An 18515-nucleotide genomic window follows, 5' to 3' on the forward strand; every position below is an offset into this window, starting at 1 on the left:
TCCCATTCTGTCAGTTATCTTTTGGTTTTGTTGACTGTTTCCTATGCTGTGCGAGAGCTGCTGATCTTGATCAAATCCCAGTAGTTCATTTTTGCATTTGTTTCCCTTGCCTCATAAGATGTATCTAGCAGGAAGCTGCTATGGCTGAGGTCACAGAGGTTGCTGTGTTTTCCTCTAGGACTTTGATGGATTCCAGTCTCACATTTAGGTCTTTCATCCATTTTAATTCTATTTTTGTGTGTGGTGTAAGAAAATGGTCCAGTTTCATTCTTCTGCATGTGGCTGTCTAATTTTCACAACCCTATTTGTTGAAGAGACTGTCTTTTTCCATTGGATATTCTTTCCCGCTTTGTCGAAGTTTAGTTGACATAGTTCTTAAGAGTTAAGGATCCATTTCTGGGTTGTCTTTTTTGTTCCATTGATCTATGTGTCTGTTTTTGGGCCCATACCATACTGTGTGGTTGAGTGATTACAGCTTGTAATAGAGCCTGAGGTCTGGAATTGTAATGCCACCAGCTCTGCTTTTCTTTTTTTAACATTCCTTTGGCTATTCAGGGTTTGTTCTGGTTCCACAGAAATGTTAGGATTGTTTCAGCTCTGTGAAAAAGGTTGATGATATTGTGATAGGGACTGCACTGAATGTACAGATTGCTCTAGGTAGCACAGACATCTTAACAATATTTGTTCTTCTAATCCATGAATTTGGAATGTTTTTCTATTTCTTTGTGTCTTCCTCAATATCTTTCTTGAGTGTTTTATAGTTCTCTGACTCTTTTATTTCTAGGTCTAATCTTATGGTTTTTGGTGCAACTGTAAATGGGATCGACTCCCTTAATTTCTCTTTCTTCTGTCTCCTTGTTAGTGTATAGAAATGCAACTGATTTTGGTGCATTGATTTATATCCTGAGACTCTGGTGAATTCCTGTATGAGTTCTAGCAATTTTGGGATGGAGTCTTTGGGGTTTCCACATACAATATGTCATCTGCAAAGAGTGAGAATTTGGCTTCTCTGCTGATTCAGATGCCATTTATTTATTTATTTATTTATTTATTTATTTATTTTGTTTCTGTTGTTATTGTCTGATTGCTGAGGTGAGGCCTTCTAGCACTATGTTGAACATAATGTAGTGTATCACACTGATTGATTTGTGGATGTTGAACCACTGTTGCAGCTCAGGAATAAATCCCACTTGGTCATGGTGAATAACCCTTTTAATGTACTGTTGGATCCAACTGGCAAGTATCTTGGTGAGAATATTTGCATCCGTGTTCATTAGGGTTATTGGTCTAATTCTTTTTGGCAGGGTTTTTGTCTAGTTTGGGGATCAAGGTAATGCTGGCCTCACAGAGTTTAGCAGCTTTCCTTCTCTTTCTATTTTTTAAAACAGCTTCAGAAGAATGGGTATTTAATTCTTCTTTAAATGTTTGGTAGACTTCCTCTGGGAAGCCATCTGGTCCTGGATTCTGGTTTGTTAGGTTTTTAATTACTGCTTCAATTTCCTTGCTGGTTATAGGTCTGTTCAGGTTTTCTATTTCTTCTTGCTTCAGTTTTGGTAGTTTACACATCTCTAAGAATGCATCAATTTCTTCCAAACTGTCGAACTTGTTGGCATATAGTTGCTAATATGTTCTTATAATTGTTTATATTTCTTCAGTGTTGGTTGTGATCTCTTCTCTTCCATTCATGATATTATTTTGGGGGGTCCTTTCTCTTTTCGAGAAGTCTGGCCAGGGGTTTATCAATCTTATTAATTCTTTCAAAGAACCACCTTCTAGTTTCATTGATCTGTTCTTTTTTTTTTTTTTGGTTTTTATTTTATTGATTTCTGCTATACTCTTTGTTAATTCTCTTCTCCTGCAGGACATAGGCTTTATTTACTGTTCTTTCTCCAGCTCCTTTAGGTGTAAAGTTGGGTTGTATATTTGAGCCCCTGAGAAAGGCTTGTATGGCTATATACTTCCCTCTTAGGACTGGCTTTGCTGCCCAAAGGTTGTGTTTTCATTACATTTGATTCCATGAATTTTTAAAAATTCTTAATTTCCTAGTTGACCCATTCATTCTTTAGTAGGATGCTCTTTAACCTCCATGTATTTGAGGTCTTTCCAAATTTCATCTTGTGACTGAGTTCAAGTTTCAAAGCATTGTGGTCTGAAAATATGCAAGGAATGGTCCCAATCTTTTGATACCAGTTAAGACTTGACTTATGACCCAGTATGTGATCTCTTCTGGAACATGTTTCATGAGCACTCGAAAACAATGTGTATTCTGTTGCTTTAGGATAGAATGCTTTGAATATATCTATGAGGTCCATGTGGTCCAGTGTGTCATTCAAAGTGTGTCATTCATGTTTCCTTGTTGATCTTCTGCTTAGATGATCTATCCGTTGCAGTGAGGGGGGTGTTAAAGTCCCCTGCTATTATTGTATTACTATCTATGTGTTTCTTTAATTGTGTTATTAGTTGGTTTATGTAACTGGCTGCTGCCATGTTAGGGGCATACATATTTGTAATTGTTAAATCTTCTTATTGGACAGACCCTTTAATTATGATATAGTGTCATCCCTCATCTTTTATTATAGTCTTTGGTTTAAAATCTTATTTGTTTGATATAACGATTCCTACCTCAGTTTTCTTTTGATGTCCATTGGGATGATAAGTGGTTTTCCACCCCCTTACTTTCGATCTGGAGGTGTCTGGGTTTAAAGTGAGTCTTCGGCAGATAGCATATTGACAGGTCTTGCTTTTTTTCTAGTCTGATATCCTTTGTCTTTTGATTGGGGCATTTTAGCCCTTTATATTCAGAGTAACTATTTGAAAGTTACGAATTTAGTGCCATTGTACTACCTATAAAGTCACTGACTGGTTCTGTATATTCTATAGTTCTTTCCTGGTCTATGCTACTTTGGGGCTTTCTCTTCACTTAAAGGATCCCCTTTAATATTTCTCACAGGGCTAGTTTAGTGATCATAAATTCTTTTAGTTTCTATGTGTTCTGGAAGCTTTATCTCTCTATTATTTTGAATGATAGCTTTACCAGATGAAGTATTCTTGGCTGCATATGTTTCTCATTTAGCACCCTGAATATATCATGCCAGCCCTTTCTGGCCTGCCAGGTCTCTGTGAATAGGTCATCTGCCAGTCTAATGCTTCTACCCTTGTAGGTTAGGGACCTACTGTCCCTCACTGCTTCTAGGATCTTCTGTCTCTGAGATTTGCAAGTTTCACTGTTATATGTCAAGGTGTTCACCTATTTTTATTGATTTTGAGGGGGTTCTCTGTGCTCCCTGGACTTGAATACCTGCTTCCTTCAGAGTAGGGAAGTTCTCGGCTATAATTTGCTCCAATATAAAAGAGCTCTCTTTTTCCTCTTCCACTCTCTCTTTCCTCTTCCTCTGAGATCCCAATTAACTTTTATATTGCTTTGCTTTATGGTATCACTTATCTCTTGAATTCTTCCCTCATGATCTAGCAGTTACCTTTTTCTCAGCTTCTTTATTCTCCATCATTTTGTCTTCTAGATCACTAATTCTCTCCTCTGCCTCATTTATCCTAACAGAGCCTCCATTTTTTATTGCAGCTCACTGATAGCCTTTTTGGTTTTGACTTGATTAGATTTTAGTTTTTTTATTTCTGCAGAAAGGGATTCTCTAGTGTCTTCCATGCTTTTTTCAAGCCCACCCAATATCTTTATAATCACTATTCTGAACTCTAGTTTGGATAGCTTACTTATATCCATACTGATTAGGTTCCTGGCAGTCAGTACTGCCTCTTGTTCTCTGATGCAAGTTTTTCCATCTTGTCATTCTTGCAGAAAGTGGTCACTTTTCTATTTGTAGAGTTTCAGATATTATTTTTTAAAAATATCAGGTTGAGTTCTCAGGTGTTCAGAATGATTTGACAACTGTCAGCTGAATTCCTGGGACCTGATGAAACTAAGGTCCCTTACTCATCCATAATCTTGAACTATCTCCTGCTTTGCAATCTTAATACATGCTCCACTAGCTCCCAGAGGCTTGCTGTGATCTGGCTTTCCGATGACAGCACGAGCCCAGCCAATGTACACTTGACTACACAACCTTATCTCGATGACTTGGCCAGTCATTCAGCAGCCCATGTACACGGGTCTTACCTCGCACTCCCCCACTGACGTCCCCATAGCTGTTGTACTGAGCAAAGTCTGTGGAAACAGGCTGAAATGATAAAACAAAACAAAACAAAACACACCATTAGACAAACTGCTCCAGAGCCATGGTTTTGGAGTCAGGTGAAAGGGAAGAAAGGATTTACAAAATCCTCAGAATTCTTCCCAAGCTGAATTCCTGAGTGTTCGTTATTTGTCTTCTACTATTACAAAATCTCTTTGTCTTTTGCAGGGCATCCAATGCCAGCAGGTGCTGGGTAAGCAAGTTATCTTTTGCCAATAAATGAAAATACATTTCTCCACACAGACTGCACAACTGCACAACTCTACACAACTGCATTTGTTCTATGCTTTTTGGGGAGGGCAAGAGCAACAAACTTTCCCATATCCTTTTATAACAGAGATAAAGGCTCAAGTCATTACTTGTAGCTTGACTGTGGAAATATTTGCCACACAATTAATTAATGTAGTCTTCCCACCAGTTTATACAGGCTATTCTCTCATCTAAAGTCAATTTTTCTTTCTCTCAATAGAAATATGTTATTTTGCCTGTAACTTTAAGGGATTTGCGAGGAGATCAGGGGAATTACATTTTTTATTATATTGTAACACTGAGATCATATTATCAGACACAGACAGTCTATTAGCACTTCAACAAGGACTGAAGAGGGAATCAACTCAGGAACAATTAATTGAGAAATCTTACCCGGTGAAGACCATTTTTTCCATAGCCTGGGAGAGATGAGGTTTTAGATGATAGAACATGTGAAGCTGAATGAGAAAAGGTAAAAAAGGAAATCAGAAGTCCAATTCTTAAAGTAATTTATTTATTTATTTATTTGAAGTAAACTCTACCACCAATGTGGGGCTCAAACTCATGACCCCAAGATCAAGAGCTGCATGCTCTACCAACTGAGCCAACCAGGTGTCCCTAGAAGCCCAATTCTCTTATGAAAGTGGCAATGCATCTTCTACCTTACTGAGTAAATGATACACAGAAAAAGAGAGCAAAAAATAACTCAAATAATATTGGGCTCTAATGCTCATGGAAGGCCACCACATTTGGGTGATGCAGAGAGGGGGGGTGGAGAAGGAAGAGGTGCTTGGTACTGTACCTCCAAATCCTCAATACAACCCTAATAGCACTACCGTATTACTTCCATTATAGGAGAAGAAATAGGGGCTAACCTTGACCTTGTCTAAGGTTGCTCGCTCACCTTATAAACAGCTAAGCAATGATTGGAACCCAGGGCCATCTGGATGCACAAGCTCATGCCCCAGTTGGTATGGTGACGGTAACTGACCTGAAAGCCACCATGTATGTTGTCATGCTCTCCTGGCTCACCACAGCTCCCGAGAGGCATGGGATAGGATATCCCGTTAATCAATAGCATGACATTACATCAACTGTGGAGCTTTGCAGGGAGCGGACCTGAGCTTGGATTCTGGCTCTGCAACTTAACACCTCAGCGTGGTATTTCATCTGTGGAAGTCTTTGTCTCTTGACTCATGTAGATACTGTGCTATGTATTCTTACAGAACCGTACTACAGGATCAGAAGGAACTCTGAAGATTAGTAAACCACCAAACTGAGATCGATGCCAGTGAGGCATCAAGGAGGTAGTAGGGCATTCCAGTTCAGAATGTGGGCTCTGGGGTTATAATGCTCAGACTACAGAGTCCTAGTTTTGCTAGTTATTAATAATGGGACAGTGGGTAAGTTCCTTAAACATCCTTTACCTGTCACCTGATCTACAAAATGGGAAGAATAATATCATCTACTTCATTGACATGTTGTGAAAATAAATGGAACAATGTCTAACAAAAGTGCTTGTATGTAGGAAACACTAAACACATTTTTAAAGAAGCTTCAAGGTTCAAGGGGTGGCTCAGTTGGTTAAATGTCTACCTTTGGCTCAGATCATGATCCCAGGATCCTGAAATTGAGCCCCAGATAGGGGCTCCCTCCTCAGCAGGGAGCCTGCCTTTCCCTCTTCCTCTGTCCCTCTCCACTCATTCTGTCTCTCTTATGAACGAACCCTCTCAAATAAATAAATAAAATCTTTAAAAAAAAGAACCTTCAAGAGGGAAAATTATGCACTAGTTCAGAACATGGGAGAAGAAATCTTGTGGGTGAAGAGAGATTTGGCTTCTGACAAATATAAGCAGGACAAAATATACTGATGGAATGTTTCAGACCAATGTATAATCTTCCAAAGTGTCAAAAACAACACTGTAGGTCTTCAGCTCTTTTACTGAAATCTGAATGCAAAAACAGTATTTTGAAAATGTTCATGATCAAAAGGCACTCTATTCCCTCCTCCCCCCCTTTCTAAGAGAAGAGTCAAAATGAAATGACCTATAAGGTTCTTGATTCACAATGCCATATTATGCTCTAGATTAAAAGGATGAATCAATTTAATCAATTGTTTTGAAGTCTCTTCTGCAAAACTGAGTTCCCTGAGCCAAAAATCATAGTTCTTCTCTAACAGAAATAAGGCAATAGGAATTGAAGGGGCATGGATTTAGAAAGCCTGAGACCCTTTCCAGGGTAAGATACTACCACCGGTTCCTTTGGCATGTGTGGATGTCTTCTTTTCCCAGCAGAGAGTGTAAACACCATAAAGACAGAAAATCCTGATCATGTACCTTCCTTCCTTGCCAAATCTAGACCTCTCAATGATTGAGCATTTTTTTAATGTTTACTTTTAATTTTATATATATGTGTAACTGTGTTCCATATATTACAGATATAGAGATATACCCATATCTCCAAGTGCCCCAAAGCATTCTGTTCTCTGTGAGAATTTCCTTCTGCTGATTCCCTCTAAGATGAATATCCTGAATTGACCACCTTCACAAAATCCTCCAAGGATGGGGCACCTGGGTGGCTCAGTCGGTTAAGCATCTGCCGTCAGCTCTGGTCCTGATTTCAAGGTGCTGGGATCAAGCCCCATATAGTACTTGCTGCTCAGTGGGGACTATGCTTTTCCCTCTCTCTTTGTGCTCTTTCTCTCTCTCTAATAAGTAAATAAAATCTTAAAAAAAAGAAAAAAGAAAAAGAAAAATCCTCCAAGGGTTCCCCCATCTCCAACATGAAGGAAATATACATTTAAGGAAGAACAGCAGCATGCTTTTTTAAAAAAGCTTCTTATTTATTTGAGAGAGAGAGAGCACAAGTCAGGGGGAGGGGCAGAGGAAGAAGCAGACTCCCTGCTGAGCAGAAAGTCCTACACGGGGCTTGATCCCAGGACCCCCGGATCATGACCAGAGCCAAAGGCAGACGCTTAACTGAGTAAGCCACCCAGGCACTCCTGAACTATGGCAACCTCAGAAGCTAAACTGACATGCAGTGCATTTCCCACACTTCTGTTCATGTAGAACACTCTGCAGGTTCCACCAGGAATGGCTCTGCCTCTCCTGGAACAGTCCAGATGGGCTCCCTGCAGGCAGGTGGCTGGCTCTTGGCTGGGAGAAGGCGGTGGCCCCGCTGCTCACCTGAATTGAGGGGAGAATCATAGCGACTGGCGGTCAGGGACGACCTCTCCCGGCTCTCCTTTTCCATCTCCTCTTTCAGTATCAACTGCCCTAGGCCCGAGTTGAGCTACCGCAAAAAAAGGAAAGTGAGAGTGAAGCCCACAATTATCGTCAGAACGGCAGTTTCTGTTCTAGAAGGTCCTGCAAGAAATTCCTGACCGTGGAGTGGCCTGAACACACACAGTGCCAGAGCCTGGTGGTTCCTCAAGGGATAGGCCGGGCTTTGGACCTTGAACCCCTCTCAGACAAGCATGGGACGAGCTCCATGCCTGAACACTGTTCTCCCCCCCTTTGCCCTCCCCAATGAGCCAGCAGGAGACCTCAGGAGGCAGGTGTGGCTGTGTGGCAATTTTTGATGTGCAAAGGGGAGTTTGGGGACAGTATCCTTTAAAAACAAATTTAATTGAATTGTTTAAAAACAAGAAAACAAGAGTAACACAAGCTTACTGCACAGATTTTAGGAAATCTAGAAGGAAAGAAGGGTAACCCATAATCCCATAATCCACCCCTCAGAGAAAATCACCATTTACATTTCATTTATATCCCTCCAGCACTTTTCTATGCACAGATCATACAGAACTGGGATCATGCTATAAATGCAATTTTGTATCCTCTCCCTCCATATAACTGGTATCATGTGCATTTCCCATATGATTAAGTATCTTTGGAAAATGTCAAGGGACATGAAAAGACTCATCAGTCCCTGATTGCTGGGACAGTATACAATGTCTTGGTTCCCTCTACCCCAGGCTGTAATGGACTATCCTTCTTTTGGTCTTCCGGGATGCTGTGGGGGTGTATAACGAGGACGTCTTGGTGGCAGTCCATTTTATCCCCTCCCTCCTAGTCCAGAAAGACATACAAGGACCTTCAAGTCCTGGGACAAGCCCTGGAGAAACACTCAACTCCAAGGGAATTCCTTCAGCAGAGCCTGCACTGAGGAATGCAGGTGTTGTACCACGTGGCTGAACAGCATGGCTTCACCTAGCCCTTCCGACACATGCCCTGCACACCCCCACCCCCCACGTGGTCTGGCTCTCCTTGCAGAAGCTCGAAAGTTTCTGGAACCCACTCAATACTAAGTACCCTGCCTTTGGGTCACTAGAATCCTGTCTCCTCTTGCCTACTGGATTTCCAGATCTGTGAGGGCTAGGATGGCCTCTCCTTCCCTTGGTGGCTCATTCACAGTGTCCATTCGAAAAATTCCCGATCTAGGGAACTGAACTGAAGACCACAGCAAAGGAGTTGAAGGACAAACCTTCATTAGCTGCTCCTCCTGCAGCTGCCGGCGCCTCAGCAGCTCCTCGTCGTCGTCTTCTCTGCCGCCAGATCTGCGTCTCGCGTCGGCTCCTAATTCCACAGCACAGACAACTTCTCACATCAGTCCCACGGCCAGAGGACCTTAAGGGGCTAGTCCTCCTGCGCTCAACTTATCCGAGGGCAACACCAGCAGGGGTCTTTAACGTTCATGAACCCATGACGCAAGAAGGGCCCACCGCCAATGGAGCCCTGCTGGTGGGTTTTGGGTTTCAGGCAAGTTTGATGTGGGATCCAGTAAGTTGTGAATTTTGGCCTCCTAACAACTGACCTGCTCAGTTAGGATACTGGGTGCCATTATGATTGGGTCTAAGTCATCCCACTGGCCGCTGGCCAAAGCTGTCTATGGTAGTGGGGAGGGGCATCCAGACTTATTCTGTGGATGACACGGAGGTCAGCTTTCAAACAGGAAGGAACCCAAATTCATGTCCATGACCATTAAACAGGTAAGACAGTCACTCTCTCGTGACATGCTTTGTAATCTTCTAGTTTTCTCCTTTTCTGAATATTTAGACTTGTCCTTATAACGATCACCCCATCTTCTGCCCTTAGTAAATTTGTTAAGAACCATGCTTTTATTTTTCTTTTAAGAGGTGAGTCTCAAATGTTTCGTTCCCTCAATCCTTTGAAAAAAATGGTCACAAAAAGTTTTATACTAATGGGTCAATGAATCGTGTTAAGACAGCTAAAAAAGTGAGCTATTTTAGTCCAATCTAGCAGATCATTTACAATTTTTAAGCTTCTTGGAAAAGGGGAGTGAGGGAGTAAGAGGCAGGAATCCATCTGAATGGTTGTAAAATTAAGATAATTATTGTTTTTCCTAAATTGCTTGGATTAATCTGGCTGTGGGAGGAAACAGGAAAGCTTGCTAATCTAATCAAAATAAACTTGAACTAATGGTCTCAGTTTTTATCATTTTAATTAATGGGCCAGAATTTTTCTTCATTTTGTTCCAAATTGGGTTCCATTGGGTTCCCCAAAAAGCTTTTAACTAGTTAGTGATGATGATTTTAAGAACAAAATATTAATTCTTCCTTTCCCCTAAATTTAGCTGTTTACGTCCCCATGAGTAGCAAGACTGAACTAGGAACCCCAAAGGCCCCAGGAACTGCCTGTGGGATAGAGTCTGGCTGAGAAAAGCTGATGACTGATTCTTAGTTCTTAAAATCATAAATGTCACTGTGAAAGCTCACTCTCCGATCTCTACTAATAAAAACTAGAAGACACAAGTTTGTAAGAATCAGATAGTCTCAAGTCAACATGATATACAGAGTACTTGCAAATCATAAACCCAGGGAGGTAAATTATTCCTTCAAGTATTTCTACATAGATTGCTTTAATATCCACCTACATGTCTGTAAAAGTTGTTCCAGAAAATAACTTGTTGAGAAAAAGCATGATAAAGAAAATTTGGAAATTTGGAAAATTGAAGGCCTTTTTTCAAAGGTTGTCGACAAAAATCTGATGACAGTTGTATCTTTGTAAAGCTGACTCACTCAATTTTCAGTATTAGCTTCTGAGTTTGCTAATAGCACTTTTTAGGCCAAACAATTTCACAACTGACAGAACAGTAAAAACACTAACACAGTTCTAAAGCATAGATCTGTGGTTCAACGCAATGAATGAAGCAGCTCCAATGTGACGTTTTAGCACAGACTTCATGGAAATGAGAGATGGAAGATCACATAACTACACGAGTAGGATTTTAGAACATCCACGATTCTGCGTCAGCCCTTCTTAGTGACAGAGTATGTGATCTTGCAAGAAAGGTGCGAGGGCTTCTGTGTTAAGACTGGTTGTTAAGAGAACTGAAATTATAACCCAGAAATAGTCTAAAACAAGTTTAACTGAAAGAAGTCACGCCTCTGTGGACACTCAATAAATCCGCCCACCAGACTAATTAGACAGGACAGTGTTCTTGGCAGGAGGCTTTGGTTCCACTGTTTCAAGAGTTACTGATTTTGCAGTAATAACTCTTGAGGTCCATGCCAATCATCTGTTTTAGACCAGTTCTGTCTGCCTCTCAGTGGCTTGGTTAGTGTAAGGCTCTGGTGATTGGGTTTTTGTAATTTTGAAGTGTTGTGCACACACACGAACATTACCTCAGTGCTTTTCTCTACCTCTCGTCATATTTTCTTAAAAGTCTTTACAATAGGACATATTTTCTTGTGTATTTTGAAGCATTTCATTTGCAATCTCCTACCAATTTGTCCATGGGGCTTAGCTGTCGCAGTCGCATACCTACGGCGGCAAGTGAGGGGGGACCGGGCCAGTGGTCCGTCTCAATCTTTGGTATCTCGCTGGGGTCTGGAGCCTGGGCTGCTGGGAACTTGGAAAACTTGATGATATCTTCTGAAGACTTGCTCTGGGCTGCTAACGCAGCTGCATCTAGGTGGGAATCAGGGGGAGCTTAGCTATTGGTCTGCAAGGCCATGATGGTACAACCCACTTACACAATTTTCTTGTTTTCTGGCAAAAGTTTCAACTCTAGAAAGCTGTTTATGACCAGTATCAATTGCCTAGCCACTCGGGAGGGCCTAGTGCCAACTCATTTTCCTTATGTTCTGCTGGAAGCAAAACTTCAATCGACATCTGAAATACCTTGTTCCAGAGCTGGGCTGTCCAATACCAGCTCTAGCAATATGTGGCTACTTAAATTTCAATTAATAAAATGAAATGAAACCAACAAATGAATAAAATTAAAATTCCCTTCCTCGGCTGCAGTAGCTACATTTTAAGTGCTCAGTAGCCACCTGTGACTTCGTGGCTACCATACTGGAAGCACAATGGTAGACCATTTCCATCATCACAGAAAGTTCCATCAGGTAATACTCTTCGAGAGTAATTAGAAATCTGAATTATAAATCTGAAATTAAAGAACTAAGTTAAAAACATGACACTGTCATTTGACTGACAGGGCTGGCTTTGTCTCTTAGGGTATTTGTGTCTGTTCATTTTAACTAACATCCGTCCAGTTCATTCTAATCCTCACATATTATACATGTGTCTTGAGTCCTAGGAGAAATGGCAATGGGAAAATCTGCTCTCAGCTTGTAGGAATTCAACATGGCGCCTTACGTATGCAGAACACTCCTTGTTTTTCTCAAGGGTCTGCACATACAAGTGAGTCATCCCACTTGAAAACAACAAAAGCCAGACTAGCAAGGGCCTTAGTTCAGAGGGTTCTTAATGACTCTGCTTAAAGGAGGAGTCCCTGGCTTAGAGCTCCAAATCTAATCACCGAGCTGGAACAAAAACCAGGTTTAATGGTCAGACCCTGATTCTGGCTAATCTGGCAGACGGGCCTGAGATGTTGCTAAACATTTCAAGTAGAGTTAGAACACTTTAAATAAAATCCACCCCCCCTAACAAATTTTAAAATCTGGAAATAATTTTTCTGAATCCTCAGCTCGAATTGCCCACTTTTGTAGGAACCTTCTGTGTCTCGTTTTCCTGAAGCAACTTGACCAAGGTCACCCTATAGACTTGTCAGGGGCGAAGTCTTGGCCAAGCACGAGGTAGTGTTTCTCTGACTCTTTAACCTCATGAAAAAAAGAATTAAAAATTCAGCCTGGAAAACACTGTAGAGGACATCTTCTTCTTAAAGAGGGACAACATGGGTTAGCACATTAAAGATGGAGCTGTTCTGCATTACAAAAAAAAAAAAAAAAAGAAGTGTGACTTTATTTAAATCTAGCATTTTCCAAATGCAGTTTTTACCGTGCCCTCTAGTTCTATCCCCTGGAACTGCTCTTTTGAACACTGTCCTTTGGGAAGGCACTCTGACTGAGCTACTCTCAATGATAACAAAGAGTGAAGTCAGAGTACATTTCAGGGGGAAAAAACCCAGTCTCTTTCAAATAAATAAGCTAACACTATCCACTTTCTTTAAATCTTAAGTATTTGATTATGTTTGTTGAGAGAGGCAGGGCCTTAGAGATTTTAGTAATAAAAACAGTTTCTACATTAATATATCAAACTCTTGGAGTCTCATTCCTAAATTTAGAAAAAAAGAAAAGCATGACTTCAAACAGTACTTACGCATTAGAATTGGTGAAGTCAGTAAACATTCACATGTTAATGAGTGGGTGAGAAGACATTAAACCATAAAAAAACAAACAAAAACAATGTTAACAAACTTAAAAAAGCAAGCACATGGTGTAAAATCTTAAAAAAAAAGATGAGAAAAAAAAATCACAGTTCTAGAGTCATTGCTGTATGTACATTGTCCTTTTTTCCCCCTAGAATGTTGGCCTAATTTTTTTCCTTGTGCATTTTCAACTTTCTTTGCTTTTCATGTCATCCTAATCCTTAAGGACTCATTAACGTCTACTAGATTTTTTAAAGGCAGCCTTCAAATTTCCAGGCACATTTTGTGTATAATTTTCTGAAATCACCTGAAGACCAGTGTTGGCTTTCTCTTCCCTTCACAAAGACTTACGGCACCTCCTCTATAGAGACCTAAGAATGCTGGGGGGAAACGTGATTTACTTATGGTAATGTGAATTCCTGGGTTTAAAAATTCTATATTTCCAGAAAAGGAGAGCACAATTATAAATCCACGTTAGGGATTTCAGTTTGCAGGAATTTCAGAGACAAGCTGGCCTAACTCACTAGTTGCTGCCTATAAGAAATTACTGAGGGACAGAGAAATTGTGTCTGTGATATCACAGAACCATTGAGGGTAAGGGCTGGGACCAGATTAGGTCCCTGTTCTTGGAGTGTGTCCTGTTCATTCTACCGCAAGGTGCAGACATCTGCATGCCTGTTAAGAAATTGGGGAACTAGAGAGTCAAGCTGATGTAGGCTTAGTCCAGTTAATTTTTCTAGGTAGCTGGCCTTCACTATTTTAATTAAATTAATTAGAAGCTTATCCAAATTATTATAGAGCCTGGATTATATTATCTGATGGCAAAAAAAAAAAAAAAAAAAAAAAAAAAAGTGTGAATTACTGGGATCTTCCTAACCAAGCTAAGTGTTCTCTTTCTAAGAAAACCAATCTCACAGTAATTGCATCTTAGGAACCCATAAAAGCATAATATGCTGGGTGCCCCAGTTTGATTCTCAAAAGCAGCAGCAGAGAAGCCCTTCAAAGGACAGCAGAGCTCAGTGGGCGCCCCTACTTAAAAGCTATGCAGAGGAAAGTGGGTTTTACCATGCTGTTTGTAGATGGGTGGTTTTCGGTAAATGTTGATCCCTTGATCTGTGGAAATGAAAAGCAAAGGTGTGTAATTATGGGAACCCGTTCAGCAATGGGAAAAACAGATCAACCAAGAGGGAGGCAAACCAAACCCAAGACTCTTGAACAAAAATAACCCCGAAGGTTAACTTTTGTATTACAAAGACCGAAGTTCCTGGAAGAAGCTCCAGGGATGAGTGAATTACTACAGACAAGTGATATGGAATCCTTTGTAATACATTTTAGGATATATAGAGACGTAACTAATTCATGAGCCATTTATTGCAAATATGCACTTCACTAAAAGTGGGATTAAAACAGGAAGAAATGGAAGCAGTGGAGGGACTCCAGTGGTGAGGAAGACATAACCAGTTTGGGGAAGGTCCCCAAATAGCTACTGTCTAGAAATTGAGCTCCAAGTGGATACCAGGGGCTCAATTTACTTTTCAACTAATGAGTGGAACAGTGGAAAGCAACGCAATACAAGTAAGAGTTGTTTTTTAAAACACAGAAACAGTTTTTATGTGCAAGGCTGGTCTGATGTGCTGACAGAATGTTTGAGAGAATCCTAACTAGTATAGGTCAAATTTTTCAAAAAGAGAAAGGAAAAGAGATGCCAAATACTATTCATTTATTTATATAGGACCCCATCTGATAATGCTCCAGTTTCGCTTTGACTGCAAATACTCGGGAAATTTCAAAGGTCTGTTTCCCCCCAATCTTGGGCACTGTATCTTGGTGGGGGCATTCTTCATGCACAAAAGTTGCAAACGTACCAACAACTTTGATTTTCAGGGTTCGGTGAAGCTTTATTTTAAAAGGCAGTTCTATCTTAGCGGTATGAATCTCACTGAACTTTCCTCTGTTTTATGAGGTTAAGTTTGGAATGCAAAAGAAAAAAAAACTTACAGATTCCAAATATGTGTCCCAATATTAACATAATGGGTAATTTATTAAACCACTTTCAGTAGCTTAGAAGAAAACAATGTACTTCCAATGGGGGGAAAAATATCATGACTTCTGATGGCCAACCTTGCCCCTAAAAATTGAGTTGACCCTAAACATTAAGATACTGTTGGGTTCTGAGTTTTCCAGATCTTGGTGGCAAATTACCATTTGTACCATGACAGCAAATGTTTAGGATTTCAGCAAAGCTTACAGCACCAAGCCTAAATTGCAAGATATCTTTGTGGGCTAAGAAGGTAGTCAGTTGGTTATGAACTACGAAGGACCAACCAAATGATCCAATTTTATACCTCTCTGAAAAGTTCACAGAAACAATCTCCCCACGGGAGACAAACAGGAAGAAATAAAATCACTCTTGAGTGAGGCTGTGGTTCATTCTTGAGGATGAGACGGTCACTAGAATGCCATTGTGACAAGTAGGCAATGACACCACACCACAGAGCGGTATCTTCGAAGGGCACTCATTAAAATCTCCGTACATTTAAATTAAAATCTCAGTAAAAGCAAAACAAGGCAACTCAACTCCTTCCCTCACTCTCTGCTTCCCCTACTCCCTTCAAAAATTTTTGAGTGAACTTAAACCTTCCATACAATCCTTGGCATTTTTCACATCCCCAAACTTCTGAGAGGCCTTCTGGGTCAGATCGTGCAATTTAGGGTTTGTCAACCATGTGCACCCCGATGAAGACAGTGTGAGGATGAGACGAGACAGCTAACAGCGCTACATTCTACACCGTGACAGGACACCCAGACAAAGACCGTGTCAGCTCCTACCTGGAACATGGAAATGTTTAGGGGCCTGAGCATAGGTTGGAGTGAGAGGACGACTGTCTGGCCGGTAGGGGAGAGGGGAGTTCCGGCCGCTGGACGGCTCGTTGCCTCCAATGAGAAGAATGGAGAAAACAAAATAAGAGAAGGGACAGCAATAAAGAACACAAAGCGAGCATAATAAAATTCGAAACAAACCGGAAGGAGGTACATTCAAAAGGAGAAACAGCGGAAACAAACTCAATTTATCCATTTGGCTCACGGGGTGATAGAAGGTTTAGTTTTCCGCAAGAGAGACTTGAGTTCGCGCGGAACTGGGTTAGAAGCAGCTAGCGGTAGGATGCGTCATTCCAATGGCATGCGGTTGAAGGCCGTGAGCTAGCAGCAAACTGATTAGATGGAAAGTACATTAAGAGTCATGGAAGGTCACTTGGTAATGATTCAGGTTCAGTTGTCAGACCATTAAGTCCCAAGCATGTGAAGGGGCGGGATACGCAAGCCCAATTACAGTCACTTCCAGGCACGACGGCAGAGGCTGGCGATTGGAATGGATTTCTCTGAATGGAAGGCTACGTGTATCTGGGACCCTGCGTGGTCACCCAGTCCCTCCCCTTAGCAATGCAAAATGCCTGCACTTGCAGCAAATGCTTCTGTTTCCTCACTGTGCAATACACGCCGCAGGGTCAGAGCCCTTTCTCCCAGGGACTCTGCGACCTCTTACTACTCTCTCCACCTGCCTCTTCCAAGGCTTCTCTGAGGCTCCACCCCGTCCAGCAATTTCATCTGTGAAACAGGTCTGGACACCTACCAAGGCTGGGCACTGAGCTATGACTGAGGACATGGAGATGAATGACAAGTCATCCCTGCCTGTCGGGGGCGGGGGGGCGAGTCTCAGAAGCTACCTAAGGAGACAGACTATGACACGGACATGCCTGCTCAGGAGAGGGTGCCATCAATTCGTGCGCAGAGCTAAGACGTTAGACTGAGCGGGGTGTCAAGGAGTAAGTACACCAGGTGGGAGGGTGGGCCGAGGGGTAAGCAGGCCTAGAAGGGCCATGGTGTGTAGGAACAACACTCCGAGCCACTGTGGCTGGACAGCAGGGTCTTCTTGGAGGAGAGAATAGGGAAGAGGCTAGAAAGGCTAGCTGGCATTGGCTGCAAAGCCTTGAGTTCCACCAAGGCCAATTATCACCCCTTCCGGCCAGGATGAACTAAGGCTTGCCTTGAGCTATCAGAGGTCAGCTACTGCCCTAAACTGTCCTCCTACCCCATGTCTGAGAAAACATCTGCCCCAAGAATACACAGAAGGTGCAGGGGACTATCAGAAGTTAATGACCTATAATGCGATTACTTCTGTTCATGAGTTAGAAGACTTCTTTATATATTCTGAAGGCAAGTCCCTTTTCATATAGATAGACGACTTACAAATGTTTCCTCTCGTTCTGTGGGTTGTCTTTCGCTATCTTTATAGTGCCCTCTGAAGCACAGAAGTTGTAAGTTTTCACAGTGTAATTTATCAACTAATGCTAATGATATGAAACAAACTGCGGATCTTCAGAAAACAGAGCACAAGCTGATTTCTTCAAGTAAGCCAAGCTGCTCTAAACATGCCCTACAAAGCAGAAAAGATATTCATTGCTGGAGCTTTAAAATAATGCGCTTTCTGGAGTTTTAATTTCTCAGTGTGTATTTTTGGGTAACCAGAGCACGCATCTGTACTGAAGGGGCAGCAAGACTTCCAAATGAGATTTGAATTTGTTTCTGGCTTCAGTTTAGATTCCCGGTTTTCAGTTATCATGTTCTGAAGCTTTTCTCTTTTTCCCCACAAGAGTCAGTTTCATGTCTAGCTCCCAGTACATTATAATGTAGACCTTACTATTAAAATCAGGTATTAGCTTCTAAAAATGCTGATGCTTCATCCCAAACTGCCAATCTATTCAAAGGTTAATTTTTTAAAAAGTCATTTCATTTATTATCACTCTTCTAATGAGAAATAACTAGCTCACATCCGAAAAAAATGAAAAGACACAGGTAGGGGCACGCAGGGGAAGGAAGAATGTGGCTTACATGCAGAAGTCAGTCCTGTTTTAAATCTTCAACTGAATTAGAACTAGGTCCCATTCATCTCTCTATGCTCAGCACAGTGCCCGGCCTTATAAATGCCTGGCCATGAATGACTGAAGCAGTCTACTTACGAATTCTTGAGCTATTAACAGCTGAATTTAATAAACACCACTGCAGGACTAACCTTCACCTTGCTCTTGGATAAAGGCACCAGATTCCTGTATTGAGTAACAGGGTCACAAGAACATCTCCTTTTTATAACTTTCCCACTAGATCTTTGATAACCCCTAAACTATTTCACTCCAGAGGAATTCTTTACTCCTGTAAACATCAGAACTTACGAGAGCAATTAATAATTGAAAAACAGAATACTTCTGGGGGGCTGTTCTCAAAAGAAGGTAGCTTTCTGCAGACCCGGAACACTGGCTGCTCCTGCTTCGGAGCCACAGTGTTCTCTGGCCTTCCCCTCTACCCTTCCTTCACGGGAAGAAGACATCAGACATCTCAGGGAAATGTTCTCATGGGTTTTGGTGATAATATCCA

The 18515-nt window shown here is 41.4% G+C and overlaps 1 protein-coding gene across 3 annotated transcripts in view; it reads right to left on the minus strand.

Annotated features, from left to right (window-relative positions):
- The window catches only part of ABLIM1 (actin binding LIM protein 1), a 299516-nt gene that overhangs the window by 9317 nt on the left and 271684 nt on the right, over window positions 1-18515 (minus strand). For 2 of the 3 annotated variants that reach the window (XM_059398657.1, XM_059398656.1), the window contains exons 14-20: window positions 15915-16019; window positions 14151-14198; window positions 11237-11383; window positions 8937-9028; window positions 7640-7745; window positions 4848-4912; window positions 1790-4190 (exon numbers count right to left, since the gene is read on the minus strand). In XM_059398657.1, the coding sequence (XP_059254640.1) occupies window positions 4068-4190; window positions 4848-4912; window positions 7640-7745; window positions 8937-9028; window positions 11237-11383; window positions 14151-14198; window positions 15915-16019 (686 nt within the window). In that variant the 3' untranslated portion in view covers window positions 1790-4067. Of the gene's footprint in view, window positions 1-1789; window positions 4191-4847; window positions 4913-7639; window positions 7746-8936; window positions 9029-11236; window positions 11384-14150; window positions 14199-15914; window positions 16020-18515 lie in introns of those variants that run through there. The other variant, XM_059398658.1, reaches the window with a different exon arrangement.

Source organism: Mustela nigripes, chromosome 4 (genome assembly GCF_022355385.1).
Source record: "Mustela nigripes isolate SB6536 chromosome 4, MUSNIG.SB6536, whole genome shotgun sequence".
NCBI lineage: Eukaryota > Metazoa > Chordata > Mammalia > Carnivora > Mustelidae > Mustela > Mustela nigripes.